Source organism: Thermoascus crustaceus, assembly GCF_041956765.1.
Source record: "Thermoascus crustaceus strain CBS 181.67 unplaced genomic scaffold VTN00scaffold_1, whole genome shotgun sequence".
In the NCBI taxonomy this organism is placed as follows: domain Eukaryota; kingdom Fungi; phylum Ascomycota; class Eurotiomycetes; order Eurotiales; family Thermoascaceae; genus Thermoascus; species Thermoascus crustaceus.
This window is the reverse complement of record NW_027192527.1, coordinates 6322338-6339949: the sequence shown is the minus strand read 5'-3', so window position 1 is coordinate 6339949 and position 17612 is coordinate 6322338. Positions and strand designations below refer to the sequence as shown.

Here is a 17612-nt window from a genome sequence, read left to right as displayed (position 1 = left end):
ATTGTTGTTGCCTTTACGGCGGGCTTTCAAGCTCCCTGTTAGAAGAGATACTTGCCTGGGGGACAGACATGTCACTCTATGACCAGCAAAACCAGATTGGACTATGTGGTCAGCCAGAAAATCCCCGGATTGTTGGGATATCAACAACGCACGTCTGCTGATCGCCAGACGTCAGTCGGGAACGTGGGGAGCTTGTTCTATGCGATCATTATGAGGTATGACGACAGAGGTTGGGTCTGGGCCACGACAAGCCTTGGGAGAGGAGGCCCGGCGCCTCGGGAGATATATAAGTATGCACCTGTGGTGCTGGTATGGTGGTGATATGGGAACGAGGAACCTGGGCGAGATCCAAGATCAGAGGGCCCTTGGAAGCACCCATCCAATCTAGAGTACTACAAGTTAGTAGATAGAGAATTTGCTTGGATCTCAAAGATCGGTATCAGCCTAGTATCCAATCCACGGAGTATTGTTTATCCCAATCTGCCTTGTGCTGGGCGGCAAGAATAACAGCCTCGTGCTTGCACCCTCTCTGAGAGTGTCCACGAACAACCAGAGACTACCTCATTCCATCGTCTCTCGATTATCACCGCATAAATCGCATATCAGCACTGCCATCGCGCGACGCGCCGGGCACGCGAGCGGGAGAGCCCGTTGAGGAAAACCCTTGGCGCGGCGCACGGGTCGGTGCAGGCAGGCCGGATCGGGGGCAGCCCAACTACGCCGTCTTTCATTAAGACCGGCAAGTCCGTGACCGAGCTGCGCAAGCCTGGCCCTGCCAGGATCCTCCCTTTCCTGCTGCTTCTCCCCATCAGCTTCCTGTGCAGACGGCCTGTCTCGCACGCCTGGATGGGGTCTCAGATGGATCAAGCCTCCCCTTCATGACCACTTTGCATCCTCTGCTGCATCGGCGGCTCCGCCAGCAGTATTCCCACGTCTCCCGACGGACAATAGTGACCACGTCTGCTCTACGACGTCGCAATTTGGATGCCTGACCGCCATACTCGCGACTCTATATTTTTCTTTTCCTTTTTTTCCAGACGAATTCTTCAAAAGTGCTAGCAATCGGTCGTTCGTTCTTTCTTGTTTTCCTTATTTCGAGCGCGGTGGTCGCATAACCCGCAGCTCCAATGAATTCCGTTCGCCAGTCATGTCGGCCAAAGCATCAGGTCCTGATCCTGAAATGCTATCCCCGGTTCCAGAAGGGCGTCCAGGAGGTCAAGCCCAACTCCAGTGAACTTTCGTACCTGCTGTATTATGCCAGCACGCGTCGCAGCAAGCTACAGAAAGTCGGAGCCTTCCTGGAGAAGAGGGCGGCTAGGGATGTCTGGAGGGGCAAGATTGGGTGAGTGCACAGTACTCGTTGAAAATGCATAATTATACCGCGTTGCTTGGTTGACTAATTGTTCCTTCACCGTTTGACAGCAATGTCCAGGTTACGCTCCAGATCCTCACGGCGCTCATTGAGAAGGTGCCGCGTGACCTGCCGCTCTATGCATCCTCCGTCCTGACGATCATCGAGACGGTTATCCGCTCCTACGACATCTCGATGGTGGAGGAATCGATCTCTACCTTCGAGACTTTCTGCAAACATCAAGATATGGCTGCCCTGGCGGCGGAGCAGGAGTACACGAACCTGTTTCACGACATCGTCCGGACTTACGCGGGCTTTGCTACTCCGGACCCAACGGTGCCTTCTAAAGTACCCTTGACTCCTCCGATGGTCATACGGTGGAGGAACGCAGGTCTGCAGGCGATCAAGAGCGTCGTCAGCTCAGAGGGGATGGGCGCTGATGGTGGGAAACTGCTGGGCATCGTCATGCCGGTTATTCTGCAGAATCTATATTCTGGAGAAGAAGATGTGCTTGTGTCGCTCCAGATGAAAGCTCACAGCTCCGAGAAGCAGGAATTGGAGCAGGCACGGCGACAGAGGATGAGCATCGGAACGGTGCAGACGGTTGATACGGCTGATGGCAACCCGGCGGACGCGGCGGGATCTACAGCTGATGCGGACAAAGCTGCGGAGGTTGAAGTTCGTGTCCTGGCTCTGCGGTGTCTTGAACGCATCTTCACTGCTGGGAGTAACCGGGGCCAGCTCCGGATCGCAACTGCGCTTGTGCTGCAGTTTATTATCAGCAGGAACCCTAAGAGCACCAGCGAAGCCGGTCAGACAGAAGCAGGCGGCAACTGGGCTACGTCCTTAATGGAGCTTGTCGCAAAATGGGCTCCCGTTCAGGATCGCTTTATCATCTTGGTTACTGCCATGGAGATGTTGCTCGACACCCCTACGGTTGAGGACAAGTTGGAGCAGCAGCTTACTCTAGTATCCATGATCGATTGGTTGTTGAAGTCGTCGATCAACATGATTGGACTCAGCATCATGGATGTACTTCTAGGTCTTGTCCACCATATCCTGCTTCTGCTCCAGCTTCATCCGCCAAATCTGAACACCCAACCTAGCCCGCACTCTTCTTCGGCGCATCAAATCGAAGAACAAAAGGAGTCTTCTGAGGAAGCGCCAGTAGAAACAAAGCAAGATTCACAGGCGTCGGGAACCGACATAACTGCACCTCCTTCTCCTACCCGACGGGAGCTGCTTGCAAGACTCCAACAGTGTATAGGGGATCTTGCAACGCACGTCTACTACGCTGATCAGATTGCAGACATGATCAAGACGATACTAGCACGTCTCAAGACACCAATAGCATCTGACGTGTCTGCTATCGAAAACCCCTCGGAAGCAGCTACAGCAGCCGCGAATTCTGCACACTTGCACGAGGACCAGAACGCGGATCCGTTCTTCTCCTTCGCCACTGCAAGGACAACTGCGTTGAAGGCCATCAAGAACATCCTCATGGTAGCGAACGCGAAAAAGCCCGTGCCTGGGGCTGGTGTCGAGACGCGAAACAGGGTTGGTATGCAAGCCTGGGAGGGAACGCAGTGGCTGCTTCGCGATCCAGATCGACAAGTACGCCATGCGTATGTCGATGCTTTGTTGCTGTGGCTGCAGTTTGAGACGGACAAGAGCGACCTTCGAGTCAAGGGTGACTCGAGGAAAGTTTCTAGGTCGTATGGGAAGCGTGAGACAGCAGAAACCGCAGACAAGCCGTCCAAGCGAGTTGTGTCAACGACTTCCCAGAGGGAAAAGGCATCGGCTGCAGCACGATCCAACTTCCTCCAGCTACTCCACCTCGCGATATACGACAACGCGATTGAATCTCCCACAGTGGAGTCGGACGTACTGCTCCTGCATCTGCTTCTTGTTAACCTCGTCGAGAATCTTGGGGTCAACGCTGTGAGGCATGGGCTGCCTATGATCCTGAAATTGCAGGATGACCTGGCAACAGTTCAGTCCCTCAATTCCTTCTCTTCAAAAGTCAACGTTGGAAGTCTTATTTACGGGTACCTTTGGGCGCTGTCCGAAAAGTTCGAATTTGAGGCATCCAATGTCGGCAGAGCTATTCATGGCGAGATTTCCAACCGGCAGCAAGCGGGTGCTTGGTTTGAAGTGGTCAGATTACCACCAATCTCTCTGGACCGTATCACTCCTAGTACGGAGTCTAAGGCCGTCGCCCAGAACATGGAAACTCCAGACGTGCTTGTTCCATTTACCGCTGTCGACGAGCTTGTCCGGGAAATTGAAACGGCTTACAATACCTCGCCGACGTCACCTGCGCAGAGTCCAGTGGCTTCCCCCGGACGAGGATCCGGCTTGCCTCCGTCGGGACAAGGCCATGGTACAGCGTCAAGCGCGAACCCGGGGCAGGATAATGTTCTTCCTTCGGACATTACGGAGCAGATGCTTTCCCGCTGGTCGAAGGAAGCCTGTCTAGCGGCTCTGGAAGAAGAAAATGCGCGGACGTCGTCATTCAGTGGCTCCAGAACCGGGACTTTTGGTGCCCGTAACCACATGCAGCTCAACAGAGCCGGAACTTCCTCACCAACCGGTACAGGCTCGCCTTCTTCCGCGGCTCGCCGTCCTGCTTCCGGCACCTATGGACTTGGAGGTGCAGGAGGTCTTCAGAACCTGCGCCGCACGAGCGTGCCTGAAGGTACGCATACACCGGCCACCAGCTCCAGCAAAGATTCCACCGTCCGTATGAATGAACTGAAGCGTGTTCTTTCAGTCACCAATACTGGCAATGTTCGACGTTCGAGCCCGCTACGGGGTCGTCTTGATGCTTCAAGCAGCAGTATCGTGACCTCAAGCAGCGAGAGCATGATCAGCGGCGCATTTTCGGCGTCAGATATAGGCCCCAGCGAACGTCTTCCCAGCAGATCGCAATCCCTCAAGGAGGAAGGTGCGAAATCTGATCCAGAAGGATCGGACACGCCTCGAGCTTCGATGGCGTATCTCGCGGGTGAGGAGAATACAACGTCGAACCAATCGTTCGGCGCAAATGGTATCCCTCCTGTACCTCCGTTGCCAGCCAATCTGTCGGTCCCTGGTGGCCGCTCGTCATACTCTGACCGCCCCTCGACGGCTCCGGCTGAATCGCGAGACTCTCTCAAGGGAGGGTTGAATGTATCCCCAGCACCGCGCCAGAGCAGATCTCTAAACCGGCAGAAGAGCCGATCGAGTACCGGCCTCGCAAATGCTGCTGCAGGCAGGAGACGTGTTTCTTCTATCGCCTCGAGTGTGTATAGTCGGAGAGAGAACGAAAGCGTAAGCGAAATTGGTAGCGCTGGCTCGACCACGAGCGCCGGCCCACGGAACGATGTCGAGGTTTTGTTAGATGGGATCGACGGGATACTACAACTCTATGAACGCAGAGATAGTGCTGGGCAACTTCCACCTACCCCAGGCGCGACCCCCGCGGTCAACGGAAAGCCCACTTCGTCCCACATGGCAGAGACGAGAAGCCTTATCGGTAGCCGAAGGAAGTCTCTTGGAGGAAAGAGCATTGGTGGAAAGAGTCTCGGTGGAAGAAGTATCGGCGGGATTGGGCGGCCACCTTATTAATCGGCCATGTACAGTTTCTTCGACCTACGATATTGCGTACTGAGTCAATCGTTCTGTTTCTCATTCATCCTTTTCAGTCTGCGTTTGAACAGCATTCGTTTGCTATTTTCCCCTTTGGGGTTCTGCCTCACCTACTCTCGTTCACTTTAGATCTTTTTTCCTTGCCTGCTGTCCATACTGCATTTGTATTCAGTTGATTCATCGCCGAGGGTTTTTGTCCTGCCTTGGCGAGTTTTCTTTTGCCCATGTGTACTTTTGCCACCAGTCTTGTTTGTTCAACACCCCCCCCCCCCCCCCCCGACGGCCGTCTGGTGCCAAAGCATTTCGTTCTGTGCGCATCATATATCTTTGAATGGGTTGTTATTCTGTTTGTCTACATCATGGTCGTGGGATGTTATTAGAATCGGATAGTATGTAGTAAAGTAATATAAAATGGTCAGAGTTTCAAAACCCCTTCTTTCTAACATTGTAGATAAAGCTGTCATCATGTTCGTTTAGGAAGCTGCATACAGCTTGGAGGGAACGGCTGAATAGCCAGCGAGCCAGCTACGCACATCCGTCAGATTTGATCGAAGACTGCTCCCATCTGTCCTCTCGTACCTCTCTTCACTGCTGTTTACCCCGCTTCATAGTTCATTCATCTGCTCCTAGCAATATCTAAGCAGTGACTTGCAGCGACAGCTACTAATTCAATTCAATCCAGCTCAACCAGACAGAACACATTCACCAAATGTTTTCTTTCTTTGAATCGTAAAGCACCTACCTATTCTCTGTACAGAAATACAGTACTACGAGGACTCCAGTACTGCGTTTTCCTACGGGTATGGTTGGTTGGTTGGTCCCTCGATTGCATGGTGCTATGTAACCAAAATGGCGCATTTGAGCATAGAGATCATGTCGAAAATGCGTTAGCTATGTATGTACCTAGGTAGGTAGGCACTTCACGTACTGTACAGTGCAGTACGCCGCCCCCTCCATTTTCGTTATTGACCTGGTGGTGAATGAGTCAGAGCGTGGTGGGGGTGTGGGGTTGGATTGAATTGAATTATTAAAAGCTTTTGTGAATAGAGCTTTTATTATTTTTCTTCACTGAATAGTTCTTAATACTTACTTCCCTTACTAACAGCACCGTTGGTAGAAAGAAGGCTTCCAATTTGATTCCATCTTAGTCTGCGCGGGACAACCTAATCAAGAAAGTTAGGTACCATGGGGGGGAACCGTTTTCTACTTTAGATTTATCCAATTTCGCTCTTTCCTCTCTTCCTTTCCTACCATATTCATATTCTCCTCGGCTTATAACGACCCCACCACACAAGGGAGTGTCATTTCGAAACGTTATCGAGACTGGGTATGCCATGTACACTGTTCTATAATTCTATGATCGATACTACCCTCTACCGTTATGTGAAGGCGTCTTTCTATACATGATTGTATTTTTTGACGGGCTTAGAGACCCCGCAGGATCGGACTGTACGGACTATGCTGGAGGTATCGTTCTTAATCTCGCGGTCCGAAGCTCTGTGTGATTTCTGCAGCATATTAGCGCAGCACGTCATAATATGCTGCAGTATGATTTTCTGCCATTTGCTCCAACCAGCTCCCAACGATGAATCGACATGATGTGTTTTGTTCTCGCTTTCTTTATCTCGCTTGGAGAATCGTGCCTATGCGGGCTCTCGGGGCAGCCCAAGCATGGGCCCCACGCACTGTAGCTGGGTCTATAAGCACTCTGTACGAAGAGATCCTTTTACCTAAGGTCTATCACCTGCCTGATTCTCACAAACTCTGCATGCAGAGGGTCCAAACAACCTCAAGATGTCCCCACCAACGCAAAGGTTTTTCCACAGAAGTCATTTGAATAGTGTGCGTACTCCGTACCACTAATATCATTTCCGGGACTCCGTCTGCGGCTGAGCTGAACAGCTGGGCTGTCGGTCATGGAACAACTTATCATTACAGTTGACCAGCCAATTTGAGACACATAGTGAGACTACTGACGCTTGTAGAGTCAAAATTATTTGAGTGGAGTTGTTGGGTCATTTAACTTTCAGGGATTTTCATGGGATGTGATGGGAAAAGGGGGAAAGCAATCACTGCAGATTCAGCTGCGCCATAAAAAAATTGGTTAAAGTGTTCCGATTGTCCTACAGAGCGGTATTTTAGGCTATTTTAGGCACGATTGGAACACCGCGTACCAGCCCGAGGCCAGACCTGCGCCGTGACAGACGATATACAGATCTCGCTCTCTAGCGGAGACAAGACATTCAACTCTGTCAATACACCACATTTAGTCACAGTCTGTTCGCACCCTAATGGGCTACGAATTTGCTAGGCCTAAAACGGCACTAGGTACATAAGATGGAGACATTGTTGGCCAAAGGCAATATGCCACCTACTACCTGCAGTGAAGGGCACAGTTTATGCTTCTGAATATCTACGGAGTACACGATTGTGGATCCGTTAGTACTTCAGATTATTGACTATCTGATCCTGAACTTGATGAATTGTCAGCTGAGACCAGGCTAATCGGCTGACCTATCTCATGCCGTCCGCTTGCTTCCTTGGATATTGGATCCCACTTTGGCTTGCAGTGTTGAAACAGCATACAGTTCCTATCAGCAATGTCTTCAGAAGATATTCTGTCTATCCTAGCACTTCATGTCAAGCTTTAATAAGTGGTTAGGACTTGTAGTTAGATGGATTCAATCAAACGGACGTCAGAGACCAAGAATCATGCTACTCAGTGGTCCCCGAAGGAATATCGATGACCAACGCTCTTGGGCAATTTAACTGACAAAGATCCGGTGACTTCCTCCCCCCGTTACAGTAATTGTCGCCGTCGTCTTATCCTTCGAAGCTACTCCCTTCTGGACCCTTTTCCCATCCATTATTATAACTGATGGCTGTCTTTTCCCAACAGGAGACGGCAGCACCACCTCCCCCTCCGTACCCTCAGGTACCTCAAACTGCAAGACATATGACGCACCCAGCAAGCTCAAGCTCCTCTTCCACGACGCCTTGAACTTCCCCAACGCCGTCACAAACCCGCCCTCGACGGACCGCAGATCTCCTCTGCCAAGCTGGGGTGCCAACCTCCACCTCTCCCCCAGCGGCGCCGTGACAGACAAACCCAGGACGTAGTTCGTCAGCGCAGACGTCGGCCCCGACGACCACCCGTGCGCGTGCGACGTGTACGACGCATCGTATCCGTACCCGCGGCTGGAGCGGTACCCGAATGTGCCGTTCGCCAGGTACCCCTCGACCGCGGTGCTCTGGGTCCCGTTCGGGTTGTCGAGGTACCAGCCCCAGCTGCGGCGGACAAGGTCGAGGGCGCGGTCCGTCTCGCCCGCGACGAAGTGCGCCTGGATCTCGAAGGACGAGATGAAGGGGCATATGTTCTCGGGGAGCTCGGGGGCGACGGCGCCGATGGGCGTCCAGTTTTTGGTCAGTCGGTCGGAGATGCTGGATGCGCGGTCTCCGTGTTCGGTAGCGTCTACTACTCCGAAGAGGAGGGCGAGGCTGTTTGCGTCCTGGGGATGGAGGGATGTGGAGGTCGCGTTGTCTTTGAATGCGCCGTAGGCAGGGTCGAAGCATTCTGCGTTTATGGCCTTTTTCAGGTCTTCGGCTCTGGATGTCCAGGTGGTTGTTAATCCGGTTGTGTCCCCTGCCCAGGTGGCGAGGTCGGCTCCTGTCTTGAGAGTGTGATATAGGCTGATCACAAGTTAGTTACGCGCTTTCAATTTTTATGTAAAGAACATGTATGATCAGAATTGGGTAACTTACATCATCTGCGCTTCCGAGTTGTTGAATCCTTGCTGCCACCTCGCCCAGTCGCGGATGCCGGTGACATTCAGCAAGCCGCTGTCGCTGTCTACTTTACCGTAGATAAAGTCCATGGCTTTTCTGTATCCGTTCCAGTTCCTGAGAAGGAATTCCGTATTGTTCGTGAAGAGAACATAGTTATATGTCCCAATCATGGTCCACATGTGATATGTATCGGAACCCTTCTGGCTCAGGGGAGGCCCTGATTCATCGAAAGCACCGGTCGTCTCATCCTATTTATTATTAGGTACCTGTTTATCAGACCCAAGGATCGTTGGCCACATCATGATAATTTGAACAGCCATGGGTTCATTCCAAACTCACCTGATAATCATACATCACCTGCAACGCATTCTTCACACTCTCCAGATCCCCCGTACTCACAGACGCCGACGGAACCGCGACGCCCATATCCCCCGGCCACACGGCACGATCCCTCTTCGCGCCATCGACGATGATCGTCTCCCCCGGTCCCAGGATCCCATCGTTCGCCCACCCCGTCGTCTCGAACGGCACCCGTCTCCCCGTGTTCACGGGCACGGCGTTCGTCTGCAGCGTGTAAGCCCCGCTGTACCAGATCCGATTGAGGAGCTCGTCGTCCGAGTGGAAGTAGCCCTGGTACGCGCGCAGGTTGGGCCAGGTGGGCTGGAAGGCGATCTCCAGGGTGATGTCGTCGATGTGGACTCTTGTTGAGGAGTCATTATTCGTGACCAGGAAGACGGTCATGTACCGAAATCCGCCGCGAAGGTCACGGTCCGGCATCACGTACTTGGCTTTTCGACCTGGATTCTTTATCTTGTGATACAGGGCACCGTCGGGACCCTTGAAGGCGCCGTTCGAGGAGTCGGACCACTCCCCGATCCAGTCTTTGGCTTCTGTGAAAGCCAGACCGATTGCTGCCCCGCTGCTTCTTGTCATCGAAGTATAATCCAAAGCGACGATACCGCCTACTTCGATGCCGAAATCGAAGACGATCTGAGATCCGTTTCCTGAGAGTGTCAATGATCTACCATTATTTAATAGATCCTCAAAATCGCCCCCATCTTCTCCTCCAAGGCCCGATAAGATCTTTTTCGGTCTTACTATTCGCGAAGATGGGGCATAGATATTTTTCTCCCAGGGTCCCGGAAAGGCGGTATCTGCTGGCCCGCTGCAGGAGACGTTTCTCCAGCAGAAATTATTTTGGGCCAGTGCGAGACTGGAGAAGAGGAGGAAGTGAGATAATATGAGCAGTTGACGTTTACATTCCATTGCATGAGCTGCTCATGTGCTTGTTTTCTTGTATTTTGGTGATGAGAAATTGGAAAAAAGGATCAACAAAGATTTACATAGATAGAAATAGATTAACCCCTCGATACACAAAATGCCATTATCACCATATGTGGGGTACATCCAATTAGTACCCTAGGCAGGTAATTAAGTACGGTATTTTTGCAACAAACTACTAATATTACCCCGAACAGTCTTAAACCCAAGAGACAACGAAGTGGGGGTCCTTCAGCGAGCATCACAAGGTGCGCCATTCCAAAGCCGAGTCTACGCAATTCAGAATCCCATTCCTTCCTGAACTGATTGAATAGAGGCCCAGTCCATTCTCTGTCTAGGTGAGCGGCGGAACGTTCCACTTCCCCAGTTAGTTGTCAGTTTGTTTGCGGAGAATTCACTCTCGATCTGCAGCGGAGATAATCATCGATTGGCGGAGATAATCATCGATTGGTGGGAATTTTCCGTCCGGACGTCAAATCTAGCGTTTTTTTTTAAAAAAAAATGGTCTAAAACTACTGTACTCCACCAAGATGCATGGAACACCAGGGGCCCGTTCGCGCCATTAGCGATTTTGTTTGGAAAGTGATCGACAGAACTAGTCCATCTGTACCCCGGAAATTCTGGAAGATCAAGAGACCGAGATCCCGATCTCATGCGGGACGGTGGGGAAGGGCTAGCAGTAGAAACTAAGGCATACCATGGAGTATACCTAAGGTACAGTATGTTACGACGCGCAAAGCGTCAAGGGCCTGAGGTGTCAGTCTACTTCAATGTTTTTTTTGGAGAAAAAAAATTCCGGTCCACCCCAGGTCCTTTCACAGAGCAAGCTTGGTTTAGACCGGCTCGTCGAAGGGTCTTTGACAATGACTCCTTTTCTTTGAACAGCATATCCCAATCCCAATTCCAATTGATTAGTTAGTAGGCATTACCTCGGGGTATCTATGAGAAATGCTAGCTTGCGAAACGAAGATTCAAGACCTGAGCGCAGATCAATTACCACTGTACCCTTCACCAAAGGTACAGATAAACGGTAAATCGTCCATTCCGTCTCGGACCCAAAACCCCAGGCCTTCAGTTTCGACTCCAGGCCTGTTGCTATCGGCCTCGTCATTCACAACAGCTTCAACGGGGCACCAGAACCGTTCCCCGTTCCAGCTTTTCGGGCTCCTGCCGAAATGGGCACCGCTGCTCTTGGCCCTGTCAGAGAGTGCCTTGTACACGCTGTGCTGAGGCGCGAGGTCAAAGTCCTGCAGCTGGGGCCCAAATTCCCTCACGATCTTCTCAGCACCTTTCAGGAGTCTCTCGAGGTCCTTGTGGGGTTAATCCGGGAAGCTTATTCCGCCTCTGCGATCCAATGTGGATCGACCAGTACAGCTCGCGTAAATGCGGGAAGCTGCCAGACGTCAGAACGGAGACCAAGGAGTCAAACACGGCCCAGTCTCGCTCTCGATCCTGTCTTGGACCGAAGAAGAGCTTGAGTAAGCAGTTCAGCTCCAGAGAAGTGATGCTGGCCAGGTGCTGGGGAGGGATGAGTAAAGGTAGGTGGAGAATGAGCGGGATGCTGCTTATGAGGATCGTATTGGTTGAATAGAGGATTCCGATGCCTTCGATGTAGCTGGATCAGGAGATGCGTGTCAGTGGCTAAGGACTCTCCGAGAAGCCAGGTAAATGCTTGGTCTTTATGAGTGTGGTCAGAAGATCAGAGTTTGCGGCACCCTCCGCGCCCCTGTGAGTGCTTATCTCTTTCATCTTAAACATTCAAGGAAATAATCGGATTAATAATAAGGTAAATGGTATCAAATCACAGAGGACTCCAGAGTAGAATTATGCTGCTTAACAGGATCTCCACGCGGACTTACCCAACCAGCTCTTTGCTCCACGTTGAAGAAGAAATCACAACTCACGCTTTCCGACAGCTCAGCAACCACCCCATCACGCCCAAGAAGCACTTGCCCGGCTTCTCCCCGGGATACATATAGCAGGCCGCGAAACCTCCCCGGCAGTCGTCCATCCACGGCTCCAGGAACGTGGTCCGATGACAAACGGAGCTCCACCAGCGCCATCCCTGCGGCTGCGAGTAGCGGAAGAAATCCTGAGAGTTTGCTGCATCTATGCCCCCGTGGTCGTGGGGCCCCGTGCCCACCAGGTCCGGGCCAGAGAACGCAGGTCCATGTGCACGGTGCGCCCGCCGAACGCGCAGACGTAGATCTGGTGGCGCAGCTCCAACGGCAGCTTCGTGAAGAACGTACTGGCAGCTATGGCGGCGCTGGGGTCGGGAATGGAGAGGTCGAGAGAGTCGGACGTGAACGAGTACAAGGGTGCTGATAGGCGTGGGGGCCGCTCCTGGAACAGGACGGGCAGTTTGTCTATTTTGATGCCTCGATCGCGGCGCAGCCTGCTGCGAATCCATTTGCGGAGTTGAGGCATCTTGAGCGTTGTTGCTGTCGATGGAGATTCGATGGTGAGAGTGGGACAAAAGGCTGGACTTTGGACAAAGCTCTAGCTACAGGGGTCATCGTGGCTGTCTACGGCGGACTTTTTCCGGCAGCCTCCACACGAACACGGTTTAAGGGACTTGCTCCAGTCTCCACAGTGCCCCAGGTTTGCGGGGAATGATAAGATCTCTGGCATTATATCTCGGCTTAAAAGGAACCGAACAAATTGTTAGGAATTTGGAGTTTACCCGAGTCCCTCGTCCCCTATTTCGGCCGGATAAAAATGGGCCCACAAGTTATAAGGAAACTCAGTACAGATGGACAGTCAGACGAAATTGAGGACCCAGATGAAATAAAATGAAAATGCGTCTGTTTAAAGCTTCCTTGTCTACTGTCACGCTGCTGCCGTGGCTAGCAGCGATTCCAACTGGCAGCGCGTTGACTGTCGATATCGGTAACCACGGAGGACATGTCTGCACAGTCAACGCAAATGGGCACCAAAAGGATGACGTCCCAAATATCATGAAGGCCTTCGAGCGCTGTGGAAATGGCGGTACAGTTGTCTTCCCAGAGGACCAGTCTTATTGGATCGCCTCGAGGTTGAATCCAATTCTGAACGATGTGGTGATTCATTGGCATGGTCAATGGACAGTGAGTCACAGCTACCAGAACATATGCGCTGGAGCATATGGTGATAATGGCTGTGGTCTTTTAGTTCTCCGATGATCTCGACTACTGGCGCAAAAATTCCTACCCGATCGCCTTCCAGAACCACGCTGCCGGCTTTGTCATCACGGGAAGAAACATCACGATAGACGGCTACGGCACCGGAGGCATCCACGGCAATGGAAATGCCTGGTACGAAGCAGAAAAGGGTGAAACACAACCCAGAAGACCGATGCCGTTCGTCTTTTGGAATGTCTCCGACGTCGTCGTCGAGAATTTCTTCATCAAGCAGCCGCCGCTGTGGAGTCTGAACATCATGAACGGGACCAATATGCGGTTCAACAACATATACTGCAATGCCACAGCATTAAATGCGCCGTGGGGAAAGAATTGGGTCCAGAATACGGACGGATTCGGTGAGTGTATCCCATCCTTCTGCACAGGGCGTCTGTTAGTGACCGTTAGTTACTGGTTCAGACACGATGGATGTCAGCAACGTTCAACTATCAAATCTCGTCTATCAAGGCGGCGATGACTGCATTGCCATCAAGCCCCGATCCTACAATGTAGATATCCGCAACGTGACGTGCGTTGGCGGCAACGGGGTCGCGATTGGAAGTCTGGGTCAATATCTGGAAGATAACAGTGTTGCAAATATTTTCGTTGACAATGTGACTGTATGCTTGCTCCGTGCTTATCAGTCGATGTTTTGCGATTCTAACCACTCTGGATTACTTATCAGATCATCCGATACAACGAGGACATGCATAACAGCGCGTATATCAAAACCTGGGTTGGAGCCCTAGTGCCACAGAGCTTCTACGAGAGCGGCGGTGTCCCTCGCGGTGGCGGCTGGGGCAGCGTCACCAACATCCTCTTCTCGAACTTCAACGTCCAGGGCGCCGACTCGGGACCCTCAATCACACAGGACAACGGCAACAACGGCTCGTTCTCCGGAACGAGCCTTATGACCATCTCCAACGTCGCGTTCGTCAACTTCACGGGGTACACGAACAGCGATTCGGACGTGACGTCCAAGGTCTCCTGCTCCAATGTCCACCCGTGCTATAACATAGCGTTTGAAAATGTCGCCATATCCCCTGGGAAGAACGGGACAGCACCGGGGAAAGGATCGTGCAAGTATACCGCGGATGGCGGCGTCCATGGCCTCGATGGCTGTTGATAGCATCTTCTGCAAGGAAGAGTAACCTAGGCATGTTAACTAGCATTACTAAATGAAAACCCCATTGCTTCAGCACAACACTATGGATCTGGAACCGCAAGAAGCTCCGAGGCAAGCCGTGGGGGACGCGGTCCATAGCGTAGCAAAGTCATCATCGCAAGGGCGCGGGGGCGGGTATAGGCGGGAAAAATGGTCCGAGCGCGTCATCGTCAGGGACCGCGCTTGTTAAAAAGGGACATAGATACTACACCCCGTCACTCCTGGATTTTTTCCACAAATCTTATCAGAAATTTGCTTTTGTTTTTTATTTGAAACGGTGTCTTTGGTTTTCTTAAGCTGCGCCTGCAGTCCTGGTCAACAATGGGCCATTCAGACCCGTCACAGGAGCTCAAGAAGCCGTGGGTCAAGACCCCACTGATAGAGTCGGCCGGTCTATCGAAGGAAGCTGGATGGTACAGTACATCGAACGTTGGACCTCGGAAAAGTTATCCAGTGCTCATATTCTTCTGCAGTAGAGTCTTTCTGAAACTTGACCTGCTTCAGCCGTCTGGATCGTTTAAATCTCGGTAAGATTTTTTTTTTCTCCCAGGTTTACTTAGTGTCTACGGTTTACCATACGTGATAAGCTATCTCTGCGCAAACTGATGTGGAAGAATATCTTCTCGTGTACTCCACAATCTTTCACAAACTAACACCCTTCTCTTCAGAGGCATTGGCAACTTGGTCCTCTCCCATCTCTCCAACCCATCCAGTCGTGGCAAAAAGCTCCATTTCTACAGTTCCTCCGGCGGCAACGCAGGTCTCGCTGCCGTCATAGCGGCGCGGGACCTCGGCTGCCCATGCACCGTCGTCGTACCCCTGAGCACAAAACCCATGATGGTCGAGCGATTGCGCGCTGCCGGTGCGACGGAGGTGATCCAGCACGGGGAGAGCTGGTTCGATGCCGACACCTACCTGCGGAAGACGTTCATCGATCAACCTGGAGACGACGACGGCAGCGACGCGGACGTCAGTGTCCGCGCCGATCGTGAAGTCAAGAACGTGTACATCCCTCCCTTCGACCATCCCAAGATCTGGGAAGGCGTGGGCTCGATGATCCCCGAGCTCGTGGAGCAGCTTCCGCCCCGGGACCCGAGCGATACCACCGCGCCCCCGTTCCCGGCGGACGTGATCATCTGCAGCGTTGGTGGCGGCGGCATGTTTAACGGGATCATCGACGGTTTAGAGAAACATCTCCAGGCGAACCCTCCCCGCAGTCGCAAGGGGCTGAGGAATATCCACGTTCTGGCTGTCGAGACGAAAGGGACGGACTCGCTTGCACACTCCTTAAAAGCAGGTTCTCTCCAGCCCCTTCCAGCCATCAACTCGTTAGCAACCTCCCTGGGAGCACTCTGCGTGGCTCCTCAGACCCTGAAGAACGCCATGTCACCCCCCGCTGGTGTCGATGTCACCAGTGTAGTTGCCTCTGATGCAGAAGCTGCGCGAGGCGTGATCCGATTAGCCGATGAGATGCGGTTGATCGTCGAACTGGCCTGCGGTGTTTCCGTCGAGGTCGCTGCAGCGGAGAAATTGCGAGAGGTGGTCAAAGACCTGCGGCCAGACAGTCGGGTCGTTGCTGTCGTCTGCGGAGGGAGTAACATCACCACCGAGATGATATCCGAATACAGGAACCGGCTGAAGGATGGCTGGGTCTAAGCACCTGCGTGTGTATACAGTACCCGTGATTTATGACATAGACGTAGAAAGATGGCATGTGCAACGATCTAGAATTAGAAGTGTACTGAATCGCATTGTTGCTAGAGACTCTGAATTGACCACTGTGCACGGATCCTAGATGCGCTCCACCTAGGTCGATAAGGATCGTGCAGGTCCTTGCAGCAGCTTAGGATAGCTGGAGGAGTGGTTCCTGACTGGGCAGATCCGTGATAGGGTTGCATGCATAAATGCCTGGCTGATAGATCTGTACCCACTGTACATGTGTACACTGGCGACCGGCGAGCTCCGATCAAAGGGGCAGGATAAAGACATCCATAGAGTTTAGATCCGGGCTGCAGCTGCATATATTAAGTCTCAGGGGACGTCACATCAAGTTATCAATCAGCTGAACTCCTGTTTGGGCTGATAATAGAAATATACCTGGATGGGCCTATGAGCGCGGGGACGACAGACTCGGGGGACTCCGACAGCGGCGAGCCGAACTCAAAGCATCCGCTGGAGACCGGGGGCATCTTCTTTGCTTTCCTAGCTCCAAGATCTTTATCTCTCCTGAATCCTTATCTCCTCGATCTCATCTCAGGAATTGCTACGCACGAATCTTGCATTTTCGATCTGCCGTGAACGATCCACCCCGGCGTCCCTGCGTCGGAAGCCGATAGTCAATGTCACTGAGTCTAGCCCCGCGCACAGAGGCCCGAAAAGGAAAGTCTGGCCGGAGATCCAAGATGAGGTGAGAACGAAGATCCCGGAGAAGCAGAAAACATCATTACTGCATGGTTCACCATCACGCGGGGCAGCTCTATGCACGATGATGTTGTACTCCTCTGCTAGAGCTGCCCGTCATGCTGCTTGTCAGACTGTCAGCGAGATCATCAATACCGTTTCCCAAGCCCGGCAGCATCTGGACCATGCCTTTTGGGCAGCACACTAAGGACGCCCACGCGACCAGAAGCCTTCTGGCATCCGAGCTTCTATATCGAGCCAAGTGCCCGCGACAAAAATTTTGCAGTGCGGCGCCGTTGGTGCGCGTGAGCTTTGCCTGGACAGGCGCGATTTTCCAGCAAGACCGTGGATCGGCGGGAGCGCCAAGGCTCGCCCTGCGTGGCGGAGTGAACCGAGAGACGCATCCAGAGCATCGTATGGCCTTTATGGGCATCAATCACTGCTCGTTCTCTTATCTAGACTGCGGGAGCTATCCCTAAGCGCCGCCGGGCTGTCGACACGAGGACCCCCACACGGTGCGCGCGCACAGGTCCCGTCGGCATGGAGGAGCTCCCTGTGCCGCGGTGTCACAGTCAGAGCCTGATTTTCCAGCTCGGGAAGGCTGGCGGGTGATAAGACTCTGCATTCTTCATGTCATCGACGAGACAAGACCTCTGCGAAGGCCTCAACCGGTGCACGCCGCTCCGCAGATCTCATCCTAGGGTCTCTCCGCTCTGACGCTCGGGGCTTGGGGTACGGAGTACCTACAGGTACTCGGGAGGTACTTATTGGCTGCCGTGGACGCTCGAGGATCTTGTCAGGTGGTGCGGGTTCCTCCCTGCCCTCAAGTCCCTCTACCTGG

General features: G+C 52.7%; 7 protein-coding genes across 7 annotated transcripts; 4 read left to right on the top strand and 3 right to left on the bottom strand.

Annotated features, from left to right (window-relative positions):
- Positions 1 to 78: 78 nt before the first annotated feature.
- VTN00DRAFT_2312 (uncharacterized protein) lies at positions 79 to 321 on the top strand (the record flags this gene model as incomplete). The annotated part of the gene is made up of 1 exon (XM_069428517.1): positions 79 to 321. One exon carries the CDS (start codon positions 79 to 81, stop codon positions 319 to 321), a length of 243 nt encoding a protein of 80 aa, XP_069293014.1.
- An 806-nt stretch (positions 322 to 1127) lies between these two features.
- VTN00DRAFT_2311 (uncharacterized protein) lies at positions 1128 to 4960 on the top strand (the record flags this gene model as incomplete). The annotated part of the gene is made up of 2 exons (XM_069428516.1): positions 1128 to 1342; positions 1423 to 4960. 2 exons carry the CDS (start codon positions 1128 to 1130, stop codon positions 4958 to 4960), a joined length of 3753 nt encoding a protein of 1250 aa, XP_069293013.1.
- A 2786-nt stretch (positions 4961 to 7746) lies between these two features.
- Positions 7747 to 9700, bottom strand: VTN00DRAFT_2310 (uncharacterized protein; the record flags this gene model as incomplete). The annotated part of the gene is made up of 3 exons (XM_069428515.1): positions 7747 to 8671; positions 8744 to 9015; positions 9107 to 9700. The coding sequence occupies 3 exons, from the start codon at positions 9698 to 9700 to the stop codon at positions 7747 to 7749; spliced, it is 1791 nt and encodes a 596-aa protein (XP_069293012.1).
- Positions 9701 to 11037: 1337 nt separating this feature from the next.
- VTN00DRAFT_2309 (uncharacterized protein) lies at positions 11038 to 12111 on the bottom strand (the record flags this gene model as incomplete). Its single annotated transcript, XM_069428513.1, has 2 exons — positions 11038 to 11358; positions 11908 to 12111. The coding sequence occupies 2 exons, from the start codon at positions 12109 to 12111 to the stop codon at positions 11038 to 11040; spliced, it is 525 nt and encodes a 174-aa protein (XP_069293011.1).
- Positions 12112 to 12157: 46 nt separating this feature from the next.
- On the bottom strand, positions 12158 to 12475 carry VTN00DRAFT_2308 (uncharacterized protein; the record flags this gene model as incomplete). The annotated part of the gene is made up of 1 exon (XM_069428512.1): positions 12158 to 12475. The coding sequence occupies one exon, from the start codon at positions 12473 to 12475 to the stop codon at positions 12158 to 12160; it is 318 nt and encodes a 105-aa protein (XP_069293010.1).
- A 365-nt stretch (positions 12476 to 12840) lies between these two features.
- VTN00DRAFT_2307 (uncharacterized protein) lies at positions 12841 to 14332 on the top strand (the record flags this gene model as incomplete). Its single annotated transcript, XM_069428511.1, has 4 exons — positions 12841 to 13134; positions 13199 to 13565; positions 13627 to 13826; positions 13892 to 14332. 4 exons carry the CDS (start codon positions 12841 to 12843, stop codon positions 14330 to 14332), a joined length of 1302 nt encoding a protein of 433 aa, XP_069293009.1.
- Positions 14333 to 14692: 360 nt separating this feature from the next.
- Positions 14693 to 16027, top strand: VTN00DRAFT_2306 (uncharacterized protein; the record flags this gene model as incomplete). Its single annotated transcript, XM_069428510.1, has 3 exons — positions 14693 to 14784; positions 14845 to 14898; positions 15040 to 16027. The coding sequence occupies 3 exons, from the start codon at positions 14693 to 14695 to the stop codon at positions 16025 to 16027; spliced, it is 1134 nt and encodes a 377-aa protein (XP_069293008.1).
- Between the last annotated feature and the right edge of the window lie 1585 nt (positions 16028 to 17612).